The sequence below is a fragment of the Cheilinus undulatus genome, linkage group 1 (assembly GCF_018320785.1).
Source record: "Cheilinus undulatus linkage group 1, ASM1832078v1, whole genome shotgun sequence".
Taxonomy (NCBI): domain Eukaryota; kingdom Metazoa; phylum Chordata; class Actinopteri; order Labriformes; family Labridae; genus Cheilinus; species Cheilinus undulatus.
In genome coordinates this window covers 1,369,468-1,391,219 of record NC_054865.1, presented here as the reverse complement: position 1 = coordinate 1,391,219, position 21,752 = coordinate 1,369,468, and the positions used below count along the sequence as shown (strand labels likewise).

Below are 21,752 nucleotides of genomic sequence, written 5' to 3'. Positions count from 1 at the left end.
AATACAGCTGCATCTGGTTAAATGGTCAGGTGGCTGAATACTTTTGTCCATATTAGTCATCATGCACAACAATAGCATGAAACGAGGCATAGACAAACAGACCGACGGAGACAGACAGACAGATCAGGGCTGTACATTAACTTTTTTTGCCCATAGCGCTGGTGCTACAGAGGTTGACAATCTTGTAGCACAGAACATAAACCTGTAGCACAATATATAAAATGTTTGTTACATCTCTAAAGCCAACATGTAACCAAAGTCTATGCTTAGTAAGTGAATGTACTTGAAAAACAAAACCAAAACAGCCTAAATTACAGCTCTCATTAATGTCTACCAAAGCAAACGGCCAATCACAGAGAAGAGAGAGGCTGACGGTTCAGCTCCACAGTCAGACACAAAACAAGAGCAACCTGCTGGAAGCTGACTGCCTTTATAGAAGTGTTGGTGCTTTCAGATGAGTAGAGCAGTAGGATTTGGAAATCAGACTTTGAGATCAGACAGAGGAACAAATGAGCTCAGTTTGTGCTGCTGTTTGCTGCTGGAATCCTTTTGATTGTATTCATCAATTTTTTTTCTACTTTAGGCAGGACCAACAGACAGCTGAAGTCTTTTTCTGTGTTCATCCTGATTACTTAAACTTTAGTGAGTTCTAGAGACAGAAGTATGTTTCTTTGTTCATCCTTAAACTGTGTTTCAAGGACTGAAGTGTTCGGTCTAAACTACATTTATATATTGGTATTGATATCAGCTAAATTTAACTTTTAAATATCCCCATATTGTATAAACCCCAATATTGTGCATCCCTAGTCAAACTAAGAAATACAGTAAAGTTTTAGGTTCTTATGTGGGCTTTTTTAATGGATTTCTTGCAGGCCAATTCAAAAGGACCAAGGGCCACAGTTGGCCCACAGCCCATAGTTTGGACAGTCATATATATTTATTAATACTCAGAGCAATAGGACAATGTTCCTAACATTAGTAGAAATTCATTAAACTGTTAGAGTTTGGTCCATATTGTAGTATCAGACTGGGGTCTGCTGTTTCTAGAGCTAATGTCAATGAACAGACGCTCTTTTCTCTCTGACAGTGTCATCATAACATCAGTACTGTTGGAGTTCAATAGTAATTAGAAAATTCTATCTCTAAATTGCTCTTTACCCTAACAATAAACACAAAGTTTATGCAGTGTGGGGCTGTACTGATTTTCTCCTCTGTGCTCCTCTCTCTCTCTCTCTCCCTCTCTCTCTCTCTCTCTCTCTCTCTCTCTCTCTCGCTCTCTCTCTCTCTCTCATACACTGCTGTCTGTCTGTCCGTGTCATATCGGACATGTATGCTAAATTCAGACGTATTGTTTTGTTAACCAAACAGCAGCAGCTACAATATTAGTGGAGAAAAATGCATTGTTTTATGCATTAATCTTTAATCAGAAGTCAGCGCAGACTGAGAGCTCTGTCCTCTCACTGACAGCCACTCACTGTGAGCGTCAGAGCGTAGTTGGAAAGGACCAGGCTAACTGAGAAGTAAGCTGGTAGATACACGTTTTAACATCCTCTTGCCTATGTGCCTTAAAATAAAACTTGGGATCATAGCAGCGCACCTCTTCAACATAATGACACCTGTACTGCGTCTGCCCTGAGCCTGCCCCGTCTGTTAGAGCTGCAGCTGGTCCCTCTCACCATCGCTCGCTCCAGACGCACACGATTGCGCATGACAAGAGGAAAAAACGTTCCGCTTGAGTCTAAAATGTACCAGAAATAAGAAATAAATGAACTGGGCATGAAATTCAAATCTCAGATCAAAGTGGAGTGAAGTTTTTGGGGCAACAAGTCTAACCTAAAGTCTTATCTGCACGTCTGGCATTCACACACCTCTCTCACTTTGTCATAGCACCTGTGCGACGAGGAAAGAAAAACCTCTCAGCAGGGACCAATTTTCTCGTAGCATTTGCGACATATATGTCGCACTGTACAGCCCTGCAGATGTTCTATAATTTCCCAATATCAATGAGCAATAATTTTACTTTGGTTAGTTAAAAAATGACAACTTAAAAGGACTGCTATCATGTCCTGGTAGTAGTATGTACAACTGGAACTTTTGCGACCTCCAATCCATCCTTGCTGTTCATCATCCTCATCTTGCTCTCTTTCTCTGCTTTTGTCCCTTCAGTATTTGATTTTAATTTATTTTGACACAAATTTCAGTTTGTTGGCCAATTCATTTGGTTACTCCTGATTGAATTGTGACACTAATTACTAAAAGTGAAAATAAAAACACACTTTTATTCCAGGCTTCTCGGTCATCAGAATAAACCTCCTTACTCCAGGTTCTTCCAGCTCTGAGCACTAGTTGTTCTCTTCTTTAAGCCAATGTGAAAACAAAATGACTAAAAACAAAAATGAAGTTGTGATATACAGAGACAGGTAGATTTTGTTGATGGTTTTGGTCACTCTGGTCCAGTAGCCGGGCTTCTCTTCCTTCTTCCTGTTGTTCAGTATCAACGTCATCATTTTCATCACCTCCTTCAGCTCCTCAGATACCTGTTGGAGGTCATGTGACTCCTGCGTCAGCTGGCTGCTGCTGCCCTAAAACAGCAAAACATGACAGTGATCAGAAGCAATTCAGAAACTGAGCATATAGTTAATTAAGGCAGACCCAGGCCTACCCACAGAACTGTCAGGGCCCCTGATAAACCCAGAGAATGGCCCCTGATAAACCCAGAGAATGGCCCCTGATAAACCCAGAGAATGGCCCCTGATAAACCCAGAGAATGGCCCCTGATAAACCCAGAGAATGGCCCCTGATAAACCCAGAGAATGGCCCCTGACAAACCCAGAGAATGGCCCCTGATAAACCCAGAGAATGGCCCCTGATAAACCCAGAGAATGGCCCCTGACAAACCCAGAGAATGGCCCCTGATAAACCCAGAGAATGGCCCCTGATAAACCCAGAGAATGGCCCCTGATAAACCCAGAGAATGGCCCCTGATAAACCCAGAGAATGGCCCCTGATAAACCAAGAGAATGGCCCCTGATAAACCCAGAGAATGGCCCCTGATAAACCCAGATAATGGCCCCTGACAAACCCAGAGAATGGCCCCTGATAAACCAAGAGAATGGCCCCTGATAAACCCAGAGAATGGCCCCTGATAAACCCAGAGAATGGCCCCTGATAAACCCAGATAATGGCCCCTGATAAACCCAGAGAATGGCCCCTGATAAACCCAGAGAATGGCCCCTGATAAACCCAGATAATGGCCCCCGATAAACCCAGAGAATGGCCCCTGACAAACCCAGAGAATGGCCCCTGATAAACCCAGATAATGGCCCCTGATAAACCCAGAGAATGGCCCCTGACAAACCCAGAGAATGGCCCCTGATAAACCAAGAGAATGGCCCCTGATAAACCCAGATAATGGCCCCTGACAAACCCAGAGAATGGCCCCTGATAAACCAAGAGAATGGCCCCTGATAAACCCAGATAATGGCCCCTGACAAACCCAGAGAATGGCCCCCGATAAACCCAGAGAATGGCCCCTGACAAACCCAGAGAATGGCCCCTGATAAACCCAGATAATGGCCCCTGACAAACCCAGAGAATGGCCCCCGATAAACCGTGAGGACTGCCCATTTTTGCCACTATTAGAATTTTTTTCCAGCCATGATACATCCTTGCCACCTGTAATCCATTTTGTAACTTTTCACCATTTTTAACATCGATTTTATCTGCTTTTCTCTTTTTTACCCATATTTTGCTGCTTTGTCAATTTTTTGCCTCTTTGAACCTATTCTTGACACTTTCAATAATTTTTTGCCACTCTTTACTCATTTTCACCACTTATTTTCATCAATTTCGCCACTTTTAGCTAATTTTTGCCTTTCTTTTGCAATTATTTTATTACTTATTTTTTCCCTTAAGGCCGTCTCAAGTTCTCCCACTTCACTCTCCGGTATTCTGGTGTTTGGGCACAGTTCAGTGTGCTCCTCTACACCATTAACACTACCAAATAAAAGTAACATATTAAGAAAAATGGGTTTACATGTTGATAAAGTCTATATTGTACAGCAGCATAAATACATAAATTTCAGTTTTTGCCTAGGGCAGGCAAGCACAACCACACCACAGATATCAGCTGATCTTATGCAAACACTGAGAATCAGCTGATTCTCTCTCAGCTTTCAGTTGGCTAAATGCAAACATGTCGCTCTAACCTACCTCCTCTTTGCTGCTCCCTCTGCGAGCTGCTTTTATAACCCCCCTCCACCCCAGCTCCTCCAAATAGCTGCATCCACCTTAAAGCTGCTTATCTTTAAAAGGACAACTACATTTTTCTTTCTCTTACCAGAGGCAGCAGTGCAGGAGGAGTCTCAGCAGGGGACACATCAAGGAAACACGGACACTGTACTGATTTAGTCATCCCTGCAAAGATGCAGCAGAAAGGTTAGTGTAGGTTCTAAATCAGGACTTTGGTATAGAATGAACTGTGTGAATAGACTGTGTTTTCTGTACTGGCAGCGCCCACAACTTAATGACAATGATACCATCCTTACCAGGACCAGCCTGAGTGCTGCCAGAGCTAAAAACAGCTGCTATGCACACAGACTCTTTTAAATGCCATGGATGATCCTCCACTAACTGATCTTTTTTCAGGTTTCTTGCTCCTTGTCTTATTGTCTCTCACCTTTAAAGCAGCTGTGAACTTTTCCTGGCTTAGCCCGGCCATCCACATCCAGGTCTTGGTCTTTCTCTTCCTCTCTGACTTGTTGCACAGAGTCTTTCTGCATCAGATACATCACCACTATGGTCTCCACCAGGCTCATCATCATCAGTCCAAAAATCCCAGTACAATAGACCACTAAAGAGATAAAGCAGAATCAGTGCCAGTTTAGCAGAGTTCTCCACCATCTCCTCTAGATCAGGGGTTCTCAACTGTTGGAGGAACCAGCACCTCCTCTTTAATGAGAAATCACAACACAAAATTCTGAATATTTTCAACTCAAACTGATATCAGGAGAAATGTTGCAGTTTGGATCTTAGATGGAACAAAATGTGACTGAACAAGGAGAGGACAAAACAGAAGATCTCAGAAGCCCTGATGTGGACTGCTCTGGCCTCCTGATGGCCTGTTCCAGGCCCATGCCCCATCTTAGTGCCCTGCATGGGCCTATTATCTGGGCCCAAGTCCGGCCCTGGCCCGAGGGGGTGGAGCCCCAGCCCGGCCCGGCCCGACAGGTTTTCAGAATTATCAGGCCCGAACCCGTATCAAGCCCGCACAGCAACAGCTGACCTGCATATCACAGCAACTGTAGGCCTATTAACAAATAAACGCTTCTATTCTATTCTGTAGTACAACTATTAATCAAGTCTGAACATGGCTACGTCCAATTCAACAACAGTGAGCTGCTTAACATGGCAAACTCTGTTCTTTAAACACCACAAGAACAGTCTGTTTACTTGGCATCATGCAGAAAAAGAATAGCATCCACAGTTTCAGGGGCAAGTCCAGTCCTCCTTTCTTCCATCACTCTTACAGCTGCGCTGAAAGCACACTCGCTGCTGCTACCGCTGGCTGGGACACGTAGAGCAGGAAGGGAGGGGGCAGAGCAGCTGCTGCGTTCAAGTGTTGCCATTTAAATTGATTAAACACAAACACGACACATTGCTCTAATTGGCAGGTTTAAAACAAAAGAGCCCGAACCTGGCCTGAGGTAATGATATGATCATTGGCCCGAAGCCCAGCCTTTGGGCTGTTAGGCTGTCGGGCCCCTCGGGCCTAGGGCTCCAGTGCAGGGCTCTACCCCATCTCTCCAGGTATCCTCCCAGTTTACCCATATCAATGCAGGTGCTCACCCCCAAAGTCTCATCAAACCCACTAGGTCCCAGGTACGGTAAGCTGGATCCGGCCTGGGAAAGTGCCAGGTGCCTGTAGAAGCAAAGCTTCCACTCCTGTATCATCAGCTGACTTCACATAATGAAGAGCTTCGAGAAACTGATCAGAAGCCACATCATCCAAGGACTTCCACATACATTTGACCCTCACCAGTTCACATATAGGGAAAACAGATCAACAGAGGACGCCATAGCCATAGCCCTCCACACCACCCTGACCTACATAGAACAAAAAAACAGTTATGGCAGGCTTCTTTTCATTGACTTCAGCTCGGCATTTAACACAATCATCCCTGGCAGACTGGTTTCGAAACTAAACAACCTCGGCCTCCCACACTCCCCCTGCCTCTGGATTAAGGGCTTCCTCGGTGACAGACCACAGAGAGTCATAGCAGGGCCCCACCTCTCAACAGCACTCAGCCTCAACACCGGCTCCCCACAAGGATGTGCACTGAGCCCCCATCTTTACACTCTCTACACACACGACTGCACCCCCCCCACCCAGGCAACTCCAATGTGAAGTACGCAGATGACACGACAGTGGTCGGGCTCATCTCAGGGGAAGATGAATCTGCGTACAGGAATGAGGTCAAAAAACTGTCATCATGGTGCAGCATCAACAACCTGACCCTCAACACCACTAAGACTAAAGAAATAATAGTGGACTTCAGGAGAAACAGATCTGACCCTCAGCCCATACACATTAATGGAGACTGTGTGGAGAGGGTCTGGGACTTCAAGTTCCTGGGCCTGCACCTGAATGATGACCTGACCTGGAAAACCAACACCACAGCCCTGATCAAAAAGGCACAGCAGCTCCCTCCTCAGGGTCCTGAAGAGCAACGCCCTGGCCAAGGAGCTGATGGTGTTTTTTTTACAGATGCTCCACTGAAAGTGTACTGGCATCCTGCATCCTAGTGTGGTTCTCCAGCTGCACTGCTCAGGAGAGACAGATCTCCAGAGGGTCATCAACACAGAACAGAAAGTCACAGGCTGGGCTCTCCTCTCTTTAGAGGAGCTGTTCAGGTCCTGCTACCACAGGAAGGCCCTGGGCATCCTGAAGGACTCACCCCACCCAGCCAGACCCAGCTGCAGAAACAAATTAGAGGGGGGCAATACTTTTTTTTTTTTGGGGGGGGGGGCACCTTTTCAACCTAAATTTTATTTGCTTCAGGCTGAACAGTGGCATTGTAGCCATCATCATTTTTCTCTCACTATAAAGGGGCAGTTCATCCCAAAATCTAGAAAAATAAAAAAACAGTAGTGTAGTGCTATGTGTCAATTTATAAAACTCTAAAGTCAAGCATTTATGTCAGGAAGAACAGCAACGGGGGCTGCAGTGTGCAGAGAGCAGCACCATACAGCTTCACTTCTATTAGAAACATAAGCACTGATGTCAAACTGAACACTGGAGAAAACATTCATGCTAGGACGGTTAGCTACAGCAGCTAGGGAGCACAAGGATCAGCGCCAAGCAGCGTAACTCATCCGCATGGAAGAAACGTGAGTGACGACGTCAACAACAACAGTAACACCACCGAACATTACAGCTGCGAGGAACAGCAACAGGCCAGCACAGGCTTTTTTCCCCAAGGCGTGGAGGAAAGCTCTGCGTGAGTGGTCTCTCCACGAGGCTGCAATGGCGGCTGTAATGTTACCGTGAACCTCAGTGGTGGTGGTGTTGATGTTGTCACTCACGTTTCTTCCATGTGGATGAGTTACGCTGCTTGGCGCTGATCCTTGTGCTCCCTAGCTGCCGTAGCCAACCCTCCTAGCATGAATGTTTACTCCAGTGTGGCTGTTGACTTCGGTGCTTATGTGTCCAATAGAAGTGAAGCTGTATGGCGCTGCTTCCTGCTCACTCGCATCCGCATCGTCACTTGTCCTCGGTACTTTGTATTTTTGTGGAAATAATTCCGGATATACATGCTCATATCACTGTGCACTAGCGATGGTGAACGCTATGACCGTATGACTTGGTATGACTCAGTGACCCGCCCCCCTCTATTTGTAATTGGCTAGTATGCCTTTGTCTTTGTTTGTTGATTGGATTGGTTTAATTGTAGGATCAACAAATCCAGACAGGAATAATAGAAGATGGCTACTCCGATGAAAAAAACAAAACCCAAATATGGACAGCTTCAAGTCCCAGGGCGGGCACGGCCCCCCAATGCCCACCCATGCCACTGGATCCGCACTCAGCACATCACCTGTTCCAACTGCTACCCTCAGGAAGATGGTTCAGGACAATAAGAACCAAAACTAACAGACTGAAAAACAGCACCTATCCCAGAGCAGTTTCAATAATAAATGATAAGTGCACCGAATGGAGCTGCACACAATTTCATTGTACCTATGTACAATAACAATAAATGATTCTGATTCCCATCCCCACTCTCCTAAACACGTCAGCATTAGACACACACCGTCTAACAACGATATCCAAAAATGCACTGAAAGGACGTCATCACAGAAGAGTCCAGCTGGTGCCTCTGGCCATCAGTCACCATCCAGACCTCACAAGAGTATAGCAAGACCAGGAGGACCAAGGACCTGAGGGACTTTCATCCATCCTCAGATACTGTGAGCGCCACAGTGCTCCGTGCGCAGGCCCAGGTCTGCCATTGATCTCAGCCTTGCAGTCGGATCGATGGATTACCCTGCCAAAGTACATGAACTGCTGCACAACATCCATGCTCTCACAGACCCAGATTCCATGGCAGCATCCAAGGCATGCTTGAATGACTGGATTTGACTGGACCAGGAGACAAGTCATCCCAACGCTTCGGCATCCTTGTTCAGCAAGTTTAGAGCCCCACAAGGACATCTACAGTCTCCCCGTGGACCCCAGCATCATCAGCAAAGTCCAGATCAGGGATCTGAACATCACTAAACAACCACTGGACACACAAGGACCTGAAGTGCCAGGACACGGTCTACCACAGACCTCTTCAGTATTAAACCTGACTTTTCAGGTCATTGGTGTTGAAGCAGCGGATTGTGGATCCTGTTCTGAAGTATCAGTGCAGGTACTTAGCCTGGCTCTGTTAGCATTTGTTAATGAAGGTGTATCAGTAAGGCAAGCTTCTTCACCTATCAGAGGAATCCGGTCTGAAGAGGAGGGCAGGATTTCATTCAGGATCAGCTGCATCACAGTGACAGCCAGCAGCACGGTGACCTTAAAGCTGAGCTTCTCCCCCCCACTGTCCAAGATCAGGAAAGAGGCCAAGTCCAGGCCCAGGAAGAACAGGATGGGGAGGAGGAAGTTGAATGCATAGAGGACTGAACGCCTCCTCATGGTGATCTGGGAAAATAGGACAGAGGTCACTTAGTTATTGTCATTATACAACAGGTGTTCAATGATGTAGGGCCTTTAGCCACAGCTGCTGTTTGTTGGGCTGGCAGCGCTCGTTTCAGGACAAAACCAAGTCACAGACAGTCTGCTCAACACAAAGACCATCAACAAGGATGTGTACAGTAGTCTGAACACAGAAATATACAGCGCTGTGAAAAAGTACCCCCCCCCATTTCTGTCTCCTTTCTTATGAATATTTGTCTCATTTTAATGTTTCAGGTTATCAAACTAATTTTAAATCTAGACAAAGATAACCTGAGTCAGTCTAAAAGGCAGTTTCTAAATGGTGATTTCATGAAGGGACAAAAGTCATCCAACCCTACCTGGCCGGGCGTGAAAAAAGAAATCTTCAGATTTGCAGATGAGACATTGCAATGAGAGTCTGAGATTTGTTCTGATCCTGAGGGGCCTATGTAGTTTGTAGTCTGTGTGGTAAGATCGTATGGATTATTATGGGTTAGGTAATTGCGTAGTTGTTGATTGTAGGCGACCTTGGTTTTACTGATAAAGTGAAGGTTAGAGATGGACCTGCATCTGCTGGTTATTGAGTTACTGGAGGGATAATGGCATTCTTGGAACAGTGGTGAACCTTCCCAGGAGTCGCCAGCCTACCAAAATGAGACCAAGAGAACATAGAGGTCGTTTCCACCAAGCGGTCCGGCTCGGTTCGGCACACATATTTTGGCGTTTCCATAGAGCAAAAGTTGGAAAGGGTCCCAAAAAACCGACCCGCACATCCCACTTTTCGGCACCCTTCTGTAGGGGTGCCAATCTTACCTATCCGTACCAAAAAGGTGGAGCTACACACACAACAATAGGGGGCTGAACCAACGTCATGTCAGCATGCGACTCAGCTGCTCACTGAGCAGGCTGCAAAACACAGAAGTCTGCTCTGTGAGAAGCAGCAAAAACGGGAGAAAAATGGACTAATATCTGCCTAAATCAGAAATATTTGGACTCGACAGATCCAAACTGTTTCCTAGTCTGTGGATGTTGGTATCTGGCCACAAATCAAGTTTCCTGACGTTTATCTGGATGATTTTAAGAACACAAAGCAGAGCCTGAAGGCTCACATCAGACTGGTCTATCTGTGATGGATCTGAAACTAAATTAAAGCTTAAGTTTTGTGAATACGAAGCCTTAGAACAGTTCATTCTCATCTGTAACTAGTTCTTCATCTACTTCTTATGTTGGGTAACCTGTGAAAACATCACTCTGTGGTCGTTGGACGTGTTTGTAAATCATCGGGTTGCAGACTATTTTAAAAAGAGATCAGTGCATCCAGGATTTCTGACTTAATCTAGCTTGATTTTAACACCAGCAGAACGTTTATTTTTAATGCAGCGAATTCTCACAGTACAGCTCTAAACTTCCATATTTTGTCATATAAACTGTTCTAGACTAGATATATTCACATATTAACGTATAGTTACGACTCAAACCGTCTCTGTACACGTATTCCATCAGCTGAGGATCTGTACTGACAGCCACTAACATCATTGATGAGAGATGTAGTTATTTTTTAAAGAAGCACCTTCAGCTGAAATAAAGCTGTTTAATGGTTATTCCCTTCTGATTTCTGTTGCTCATCGTTTCTACAGCTCTACGGCTGGACTAGCAGACTCGCGCTGTCTGTGACTTCACATTCATGCCTTTACAGCCCGCCAACCAAGTGAGAGCACGGGTGTCTGTGGAAACGCAAACTATTTTGGGGGTTTAGCGTACCAAACCATACCAAACCGAACTGAATCAAACCGGACCCCCTGATGGAAACACGGCTATAGACCACTCATCCAGGAGGTCCCAGAAAAACCCAGAACAACATCTAAAGACCTGCAGTATGGAGATCAGGAGTAAAAATACACTTACAGTGTAAACAACCACGCTGGAGTTGATGCCATATTTTTCAACCTCTTCACTTCTCACTGTGATGTTCATAAGAATCCACTCAGACTGCACGTCTTCATCAGAATCAGAGTTCAGATTTTCTTCAGATGCAGAAAGCTTTAAATCCTCCGCTGAGTTTGGAGATAAAAACAGGCTGAGACTAAAACCAAGGCCCCCATCACATCATAACACACCATACTCTTTAATATAATACAGACAGGAATGTATGCACTAGCACCACTTCACATGCTCTGAGTTTGGTCTGCAATCCTTCATAAGTCAGAGATTTAACTTCTGTCTGACCAGCTGCATGAAGAGTGTTCCTGCACTTACACTCACCTGCACACAACACTGTTGGAGAAACCACTAGAGGGCACAAGAGAGCTGAGGCTGTAACTACCTGATGTGTGGGCTGTAAACTATAAACATGGAGACAGTGAACATGGTGATGGCTCTAAACCAGAGGTTTTCTCAGTATGAGTGGATTCTAGGGAAGGTGCCGTGTGAGTGGCAAAGTGAAAACCAGAAAAAAGTGACTACAAAAGACTAAGTGGGGCAAAATGAGATATTTTGAATGCTTTTTTTTGGGGGGGGGGGGGGTCTAAACTTTACAACTATGTGAAGCTCCGTGGTCAGTGTGCTTTCTGGCAGATCCATTTCCTGGTTGAAACCAAACTGAAAAAAAAGGGAGAAACTCTTGTTATTCCATTCTTGACCGAAAATGAAAAAATGGAAAAAAAAAAGCCAATTTTGGTCACAAAAATTGAATAACAGGGGCCAATTTCTGGGTTATATATTTGTTGTTGTTGTTTTGTTTTTTATTTTTCAATTCTATTTTTTTTCCTTCATTTAATGGAATCCCTATATATATATATATATATATATATATGTATATATATATATATATATATCTATATATAGATATATATATATATATAGATAGATATATCTATATATAGATATATAGATATATCTATCTATATATAGATTTATTCATTTATTTATATCTGCTATGAACTACAGCTGCGCTGACTCTTTATATTGACTGTTGACTGGGCCGATCACGTCTCCTTAAGGTCTGTTTTCCCCTCTCCCATGAGACTCAGCTCCTGCTTGAAAGTGAAAGTATTCGGAAAAAACGAAACTTACTAAAACGATCGACTGGAACTGTGAATAAACGCCAAATTTAAATAACAGTCAATCAAGATGCTGCAAAACTGTCAAAGACTCTGCAGTCCCTGTAGGAGATTGTCTGACGCTGGTGAATGCACAGCTGCATCATGAGGAGGAGGAGGAGACAGCAGCAGAGGCTGGTGTGTTACAGGAGAGCAGAGGTTAGTGAATGAGCTCTGTAGAGTATCAGAATATAAGCCAAGGGCGTAGGAATGAGTTGAACATTGGGGGACACATATTCAAAACCTGACTGATCTGTAAAACTTTCACAAAATGCTATGTGATCTTTTACTCTTTCTCCTTTTTTCAAATGTTTCTTGGAAAAATAGTGCTGTGCACACCTGTATAAATGCATGTATAATATCTGTATGTATATGTTTATGATCTTTAGATGTGGGCAACCCACCCAGAAAAACCTCTTCTCCCTCTTCCTCTTGAACAAAACGGTTTGAGTCTTTAATCAAAGCACAATGATTATGAGCTATCAAGGTCCAGCTCCTGAGCACAAAGGTGGCTCATTTTAAAACTAAACAGGAAAAAAATCCACTTATGTGTCACTATGGAGGAGAATTTCAGCATATAAATGTGCAGAACACTAGTGGGCTGTTCTAGCGCAGCTGATAACCTCATCATAACCTAACCCAAACCCTCCTTATGGTACTGTGGAAATAATGAAATAATTATTGAAAATTGATCTTTAAAAAAAATCTACTTGACATCAGTCCTCACCTGTTCTCCTTTCTGAATCTATTTTAATCAATAATTTGATTTTTAAGCCTTACCTCACACCCTGAAGCTCCATCTGCCTCTCCTGTCTCTCCCTGAATGTATGACAGTTCTTCTCATGATAAAACTGTTTATGTCTAAAAGGTATTAATGGGCTAATACATATTTCCCTGATCATCCTCAGTCTCTCCACCTCTCAGTCTCTACTCTGTGTTCTCCTGATAAGACATTATTGCACATATTATCTAATATAATGTCATACATGTTGATAAATGGTCGAGTATGATCAGTGGCGCCGGGCATGAATGACACCTCTAGGACAAGAGCACACCTACAAACAGGTGCACAGAGAGACAGAGAGAGAGAGAGAGAGAGAGAGCGAGAGAGAGAGAGAGAGAGAGAGAGAGAGAGAGACTAATGCTGCAAGTACTGCACCAAAACTCAGATTAACACATGCAGAGAGCCGCCGCCATCGCCATGCTGGATTTGTTTACAATGGAGACACTCAGACAACTCTGCAGGGATGGACTCGCTATCTGGCATACCGAGCATTTCCCGGTGTGCCGACGCACTTTTGGGCCAGTATGATTTATTCATTTATTCAGGCTATTATATCTGCCATGAACCGGCACCACAGCTGCGCTATTGACTGCTGACTGGTCCGATCACGTCTCCTAAAGGTCCGCTACCATCCTCACGCAGCTCTTGCTTGAAAGTGAAAAACGAAACTTACTAAAACGATCGACTGGAACTGTGAATAAACGCCAAATTTAAATAACAGTCAATCAAGATGCTGCAAAACTGTCAAAGACTCTGCAGTCCCTGTAGGAGATTGTCTGATGCTGGTGAATGTACAGCTGCATCATGAGGAGGAGGAGGAGACAGAGCAGCAGAGGCTGGTGTGTGACAGGAGAGCAGAGGTTAGTGAATGAGCTCTGTAGAGTATCAGAATAGAAGCTGAAAGCATTATTAGACTGTGGCTCTCCTTTGTTTAGGAAGAAAAAAATGGTTTTAGATTAAATCTGTAGCTCTTCTATGATCTGAAGAATGAAGAGATGGTTCAGTCCTCTTACTACACCTTCAAAGTTCTCAGTCATTTCTTACTGTCAGCATTTATTTTACATTTGGACTACATTTTTTAGTTTGTAAGTAAAAATATGATAAATAATAGCAGACATTTTTAAGTAATGACTTGCTTTTTGTCTTGAGCAGGGCAGATGTGTCCACCTTACTCACATCAGAACAGTGAAACACCATTAGATGTGTCTGTGCCTTACTGCTGAGCTCTCAGCAGAGACTTGACTTCTTTATGTCCATGTGTGATGATGAGATCTGTTGTTCTGTGTTCAGCTGCTGAGAACAGAGGAGGTAACTTCTAGAAGTCTAAAGTTTGACTCTACATTGTGGTATTATTCAGTAATGTTGAGTATACCATGTTATGCTCTAAGCAGATTTTTGCAGCGTTCAGTATCTTTGAGCGATTAATTTGCGATTAATCGTGAGTTAACTATGGAATTTGTGAGATTAACCGCGATTAAAAATTTTAATCTATTGACAGCCCTAATATATATATATATATATATACAGTATATGCATGTTGTAAAAGACCTGCTATGTATGGACCTGAATTGAGAATAAAAGATATAAGATAAATTTAAATTAATACTGTAAAACACAATGGATGGCTCTTGTTTTGACATGGAGGCTTTTATTTTAATATGCTCACCTTTCCCAATGGCCACATGACTTCCTTCTCAAGAATTCCATTAAATGAAGAAAACAAAGTATTGGAAATGAAAAAAATAAATAAATAAAATTGGACCCCGTTTTTTAAAATGTTGTTACTCCTTTTTTCTGTTTTTGTGACCAAAATGACAGAAACAGAAAATTGGCTTGTTTTTCCATTTTTCATTTTTGGTCAAGAACAGACAAACAGAATAACAGCTTGTAGTCTCGCTTTTTCCATTTTTGGTCAAAAAACGAAAAATGGAATAACAAGTTTCTCCTGTTTTTTTCAGTCCGGTTTCAACCAGGAAATGGATCTACCAGATAAACACTGACCTGTGGTGTTTTACTTTGTTGAGTCGTTTTTTTTTTTGTGGAACTTCCGGTTTCTGGAGGCTGTGACTGGCTGCTAACTTTACTGTGTTCTTCCTGAGGCTTCCTCCCCTTCTCCCCGGTGCTGTGGAGAGTTCACACCTGCAGCGTATCACTCATCAGGAGCACTACTTTAGACCTGCTGCGGCTCTCTACAGCGCCTGAGTCTCGCCTTACTTACCTCACGGTAATCGTCAGCTCCAGGCTCCTTCTCTCACGAGATTCCTCCAGAGAAGTTCACCAGTGTTTCTACTATTGAGATTTTTGAGTATTTTCTAGTGTTTGTTATCCTCTTGCTCACCTCTAACGTGCCTCTCCATTTTCCTTCCAGTGCCTCCTGCCCAGATCACCGCAGCCAGCTCCAGCACTCTCTCACCTTCTCGGACTCTTGGATTCACCCCTCCTGTTTCCACTTACCTGTACAATAAACCTGTTCAAAACTGCTATCCGTCTCCGCATCCTGGGTTCAGCCATTACAATCACATAACATGACCCTCCACACCCTTTAAGTGGGGAAAACCGTTACCCTGTTGTCTCTGTCAAGAAGAATAAAATGCTGATCATGTGCAGCGTAAATCTAGCCATAGTGTGGAGAAAACAGCATCTGTTGACAAAAACTCAAGGCACCAGTTGTTTTAGATCAGCCCAAGCCAAAGCGTCTCCTGTCTGCTGATGTAGTTCATCGATCCTGACAGGCGAGGTAACAGTGACGATGGCTGAAATCTGACATTTCAATCAACTGAACAAGAGTTCACGCGACAAAAATCCTATATATCCTGTCCTATAATTTTCAAAAAGTAGCGTGCATTCAGCCAAGGAAAATGAAGAAATTAGAGTCCTGTTGTCAGCTTTTCTGCAGATAAAACCCATCAACAATAACTCAGGCTAAATAAATGTAAAATGTCTGAACTGTTGTCAGAACTGAGAGAGAGCTGATGTTTTTAAAAGAACTCAAAATAAGCACGGACAGAAGTCTATCAAAGAGAAGAAAAAAGGGAAAGTGCACCCATAGTCAAGGCCGCTCATGGGGGGGCAAAGGGGGCCGCTTTCTAGGGCCCAGCCCAGAAGGGAGACCCAGGAAGGTCAGGAAGGTCACAGTCCAGTGAATCTGTGATAACTATATCTCATGACCTGAATAAAAGCCACTCTTATCAAATAAACAAAATATGAACTGAATTTTGCTGTAGTACAAAATGTTCAATATGTAACCCACTTTTCTCAAAGTGAAATTCTTTTTTTATTGTTAATATTAACAGTGAGGTTGGGCAAATCGACTACTCTATTTAGAAAGTATTGTCAGACATTATAGCTAAACCACAATGTGTGCAAATGTCAGGATGCCAGAGAAAATAAAGTAGAGGGAACTGAAATAACTAGGGACAAAATAAATACTGGCATAAATACTCAAAACTGAAGTAACTGTAAGCATCAATGCTACCGATCCAACAAACACATGTCAATAAATCACAATCACACATTCAGTGGGGGTTTTAAACCTGTGGGCAGGCCTGTTCTTAATATGAATATATGACAAATACTGTCATCTTTGGTTAAACTTCTGTTCCTGATGTTGTTGATCAGACCCTGAGTGTTTTTGGAAACCACATCAACCAGTGGTTGATGGCAGAATCACTCACTGAAAAATCACTGTGTAATTGTGGTTGTCAGATTTCGTCACCTGCATAAACATGTGAGATATGAGTCTGTCTGCACTGCAGCCAAACAGTGAGATCCTCTGTTACAGCTCCACACAAAGACTGTGTGCACTAAAACTGTGGCAATAAGTCAAAAAGACACTAATTCATAAAACACGTAAACTTTAATGCTCCTCTGATTGTGATGTAGGTCTATTATCACACAAACCCATCAGGGAGCAGAGATGCTGAGCCATTATATAGTTGTTTGGCAGACAAACAGCCCTTAAGCATGTACAGAGCTGTTTTTAAACCAGGGAGAACAGTATCCCTTTTCTGAAACACTCAGAAACTACCTGCGGACCTCAGACAGTGACCTTTAAAGACTCACAGTCCAGCCTGTTGTGTGGTGCTCTTGTTCATGTGCAAATGAGGTCAATGAAGTACACAAAAGTGTTGAAAGCTCAGGGACACAGGAACACATAGATCACAGAATCTATACCTAAGTCCCTGACTCACCCAACATTGTAATGGACTTGAAGGTCAGTGAGCATCTTTGAATGTCAAAGGGAAATCTGTAGAACTGCATCCTGCAGGTGCTGACCAGAACCATGCCATTCCTCAGGAACACGGTACCATCATGACGTAGAGCGAGGAAAGGAGTCTGAGAAGCTTTATCTTTTTCTGTCCTGGAGGGAAGGAGAACACGTGTTAAAACATTGAATCAAATCTGCATCCTCTACCGAAGCATCCATCCATCCAATCCATCATCCATCCATCATCCATCCATCCACCATCCATCCATCCATCCATCCACCATCCATCCATCCATCCACCATCCTTCCATTCACCATCCATCATCCATCATCCATCCACCATCCATCCATCCATCCATCCACCCATCCATCAATCCATCATCCACCATCCATTATCCACCATCCATCCATCCACCCATCCATCCATCCATCCATCCATCCACCCATCCATCCATCCACCATCCATCCACCATCCATCCATCCACCCATCCATCCATCCACCATCCATCCACCATCCATCCATCATCCATCCATCCATCCATCAATCCATCATCCACCATCCATTATCCACCATCCATCCATCCACCCATCCATCCATCCACCATCCATCCACCATCCATCCATCATCCATCCATCCATCCATCCATCCATCCATCCATCCATCCATCAATCCATCATCCACCATCCATTATCCACCATCCATCCATCCACCCATCCATCCATCCATCCATCCATCCACCCATCCATCCATCCACCATCCATCCACCATCCATCCATCATCCATCCATCCATCCACCATCCATCCATCCATCCATCCATCCATCCATCCAGCCATCTTCCAACATCCACCATCCATTTATCCATCCATCCATCCATCTATCCATCCATCCATTCATCCATCCATGACAGGTCTTATCTGATCCATAGTTACATGATGGATTAAATTATGCCCTAACAACATCCTAAAACAGGAGTTTAGGAGTTTATGAAGAATGCACAGAAAACCTCAGTTTTTCTAAAAAGGCCTGTGGATTTCATGTTTTTAGGCTTTTGAGGCCACACGTTGATTGTTGAGTGAATGTAGGATGATGCAAACTTACATCTCCTCAATGGTTATATCCGGTTTCCACAAAAGTTCAGACGGAAAATAAACAAAAGGATTATCACAGAAGTCTTCTGTTCTCCAGGAGATGAAGGGATTGTCCCATAACTGAGGAGATAATGGAGAGAAACACGTTTACTTATTTCATTACTGACAATCATAGAGTAGAGACGGACATTGGGCCAATGAAAAACTCACCATATTTATCCAAATGTAGGTAACCAGTTTCTGGTCTTTCTCTTTCTGAAAAACATTAAAAGGATGTATGATTTTTGCCAAAATCAGAAATGTTGATATCTATAAATAAATTTTAGCTGGTATTGATATCAGTGCTGATTTATAAATGTAGTTCAGACCTTAAATTAGTCTTAAATATACTTTGACATTTAACAACACTCAGAGAAAACAATCTCAGCAAACGCCTGTCTGATGCTCCTGCCAAAAACTCTCAAACTTGTTTACAGTCTAAATTCAGCTAACATTTATGGCTGATGATTTGACTATGAGTATGAAATCATTTTGGCTGCAAAACCTAAGAGCCCATTTTAAATTTTAAGATCATGACTTGTTGATTCTGGTCCAGATTTATCTTCAGTCTTTATATTCCAACTTGCCATCTTGCAAAGCCCCTGTCTGAACTGTTTGGGCCCGGTTAGAAAGTGACAGGACCAATCAGTGACAAGGGGCAGTACTTTCAGGCTCTTTGGAGTCGTGGCGTAAGCAAGCAGCAACAAGAGGCCAGTGCAATTATGGTGGAAGAGATGAGCGTGGGTGCTGCTAAAGCGCCAGTTTTATCAGAACTTGATGACATTTCTTCATTAAAAGAAGAACAAAGAACAGCAGGCTGCCTTTATCACCGGTTCCATTCATAACTTTCATGGACAGAATTTCTAGGTGCAGCCAGGGCGTTGAGGGTGTCTGGTTTGGTGGCCTCAGGATTAGATCTCTCCTTTTTGTGGTTGATGTGCTTCATTTGGCTTCATCAGGCCACGACCTTCAGCTCTCACTGGAACGGTTCGCAACCGAGTGTGAAGCGGCTGGGATGAGAATCAGCGCCTCCAAGTCTGAGGCCATGGTCCTCAGTTGGAAAAGGGTGGAATGCCCTCTCCAGGTTGGGAATGAGATCCTGCCCCAAGTGGAGGAGTTCAAGTATCTCCGGGTCTTGTTCACGAGTGAGGGAAGAATGGAGCAAGAGATTGACAGGTGGATCGGTGCGAGCTCGGGATTGATGCGGTCTCTGCATCGGTCTGTCATGGTGAAGAAAGAGCTGAGTCTAAATGCGAAGCTCTCAATTTACCGGTCGATCTACGTTCCTACCTTCACCTATGGTCACGAGCTGTAGGCAGTGGCTGAAAGAACAAGATTGTGCATACAGGTGGCCGAAATGAGTCCCCACCACAGGGTGTCTGGGCTCTCCCTTAGAGATAGGGAGAGAAACTCGGCCATCCGGGAGGGACTCACAGTAGAGCCGCTGCTCCTCTGCATCAAGAGGAGCCAGATGAGGTGGCTCGGGCATCTGGTCCGGATGCCTCCTGGACGCCTCCCTGGTGAGGTGTTCCAGGCAGGTCCCACTGAGAGGAGGCCCCGGGGAAGACCCAGAACATGCTGGAGAGACTACGTCTCTCAGCTGGCCTGGGAACGCCTCAGGATCCCCCAGGAAGAGCTGGACGAAGAGGCCGGGGAGAGGGAAGTCTGGGCGCCCCTGCTTAGGCTGCTGACCCCGCAACCTGATTTTCAGTACATTTTATTTATCATTTCATTTGTCAGTTTTATACTATTTCAGTGACCACTGTAGGTTTTACTTTCTTTAACAGAAGGGTACCAACTATTTTGTCCATGTGTGTAATATTTGTTCTGTCATTATTATTATAACTATGTATATTGCTTTTGTAATGCAAACTGATGTTTCCATGCCAGTAAAGCATGTTGAATTGAATTAAATTGAAATGAATTGACTCCATACAACTGTAAAACCATTGTGTGGACTTTGCTGTTCCTGTTAGAGGCTATCAGTGCTATCAGTTCTCCATTGTTTATACTGGAGCAAAGAGCATTATGGCAGCTTCTAGTAGGGACGGAGCATTTGACTGGGTTTGTGGGCCTGAATTGATCAAAAACGTTCACAGTGAGTTTAACCTACTCATTATTGTTGACCTGACCCACCAGAGTGAAGGTGAAATATCTCCATTATATGGGATATTGATTGATCTGGGAAACCTCACATACCAAGTTTTTGGGAAGAGGCAGGACTTCTCAAAATATTCCCAGAGGGTGGCTGGATGAACGTTCTGTCTGTCACATTAAAATGACACTGATTGGTCCGGTCCATGCTCAGCCCTGCTACAGTGTTACCAGACTGGAGCTTTATGAGATGAATCTGCCAGATGACAGACCAGGAATCAGGACAGTCCATCGTCTTTAAGAGGTTATATTCCTGTTCCAACTACCAAGGGACCAAACCCAAGCGTCTCTACTAGAGACATCTTTGTTTGGAGATATTCTTTAGTAAGAAAACTGTAAAAAAAAGAAAACTGTAAAAAAAATGAATCTGTTAGAATAAGAATCAAAAATACTCACCAAATCCAGAATGGCATATAGATGAACATCCAGGGTCACGTTAGTGGGGTTAATGTAGTTTTTAGCGGGCCGCGTCATGAAGTACTTGACTTTGTCGGTCATATTTAGATGGCGTATGATGTCGACATTACTGCACTCAGAGGACACATCATCTACAGCAGAAACACAGAGACATTCTCTGTAAAACAAGGCCAACACTGACATTTACAGCTGACTCCTGGATCAGACTGACTTGCCTGATGGTGCATTGTTTGTTGAGATGTGTTTGGGTGTGACTAAATGTGTTCAGGGAGACTGAATGGTAAAACTGAACTGGTCATCTGGGATAAATAAAGTTGTCTGAATCTGACTCTGAGACTCGATGGCGACCACGGCTGAATGGTCAGATGAGTTTTTGGCTTGTTTGATATCCTGGTTGTACCACTGTGCACACTCCACCCGTGAGAGCAGAACCATGAGTAGAATCCTCGAAAGAGGGAATTTTTATGGAATCATTACTGCCTCAAAACTCAAAGGGATATTTGTTTTTTTTTTTAAGTTGAGTTGTATGAGGTACCTGGCGGCATTAGCCTCCAGTGGTTTGAGAAAGTGTTGCTCCTTCAAACAGGATGCTTGGAGAACCTCAGCGATAAAGAAGAGCAGGCAGGTAGAGATTCTTCAAGTAATCCAGCAAGTTTTAGGGAAACATGGACCAACAAAGAGTTTGCTCAATTGTACAAAATATTGAACATTTTTGAAGTGTAATATTTTAGTATTGGCAATTTGCAATGCAAGCATTG

At 43.7% G+C, this 21,752-nt stretch overlaps 1 protein-coding gene across 1 annotated transcript; it reads right to left on the bottom strand.

Annotated features, from left to right (window-relative positions):
• Window positions 1-2,314: 2,314 nt before the first annotated feature.
• Window positions 2,315-21,429, bottom strand: LOC121511114 (5-hydroxytryptamine receptor 3A-like). The gene is made up of 10 exons (XM_041789677.1): window positions 21,324-21,429; window positions 20,974-21,125; window positions 18,395-18,504; window positions 17,278-17,447; window positions 11,111-11,259; window positions 8,980-9,190; window positions 4,679-4,852; window positions 4,340-4,416; window positions 2,448-2,582; window positions 2,315-2,356 (listed from the first exon to the last, which is right to left on the bottom strand). The coding sequence occupies exons 1-10, from the start codon at window positions 21,427-21,429 to the stop codon at window positions 2,315-2,317; spliced, it is 1,326 nt and encodes a 441-aa protein (XP_041645611.1).
• Window positions 21,430-21,752: the final 323 nt, after the last annotated feature.

Bases quoted from the DNA above. Each gene is read 5' to 3' on its own strand.
- LOC121511114 (XM_041789677.1), bottom strand. From the start codon at position 21,429: ATGGTTCTGCTCTCACGGGTGGAGTGTGCACAGTGGTACAACCAGGAT. The intron at 18,505-20,973 runs GTGAGTATTTTT...TTATCTCCTCAG, and splicing joins TATATGCCATTCTGGATTTG to TTATGGGACAATCCCTTCAT. The intron at 2,583-4,339 runs GTAAGAGAAAGA...TTGCTGTTTTAG, and splicing joins CTCCTGCACTGCTGCCTCTG to GGCAGCAGCAGCCAGCTGAC.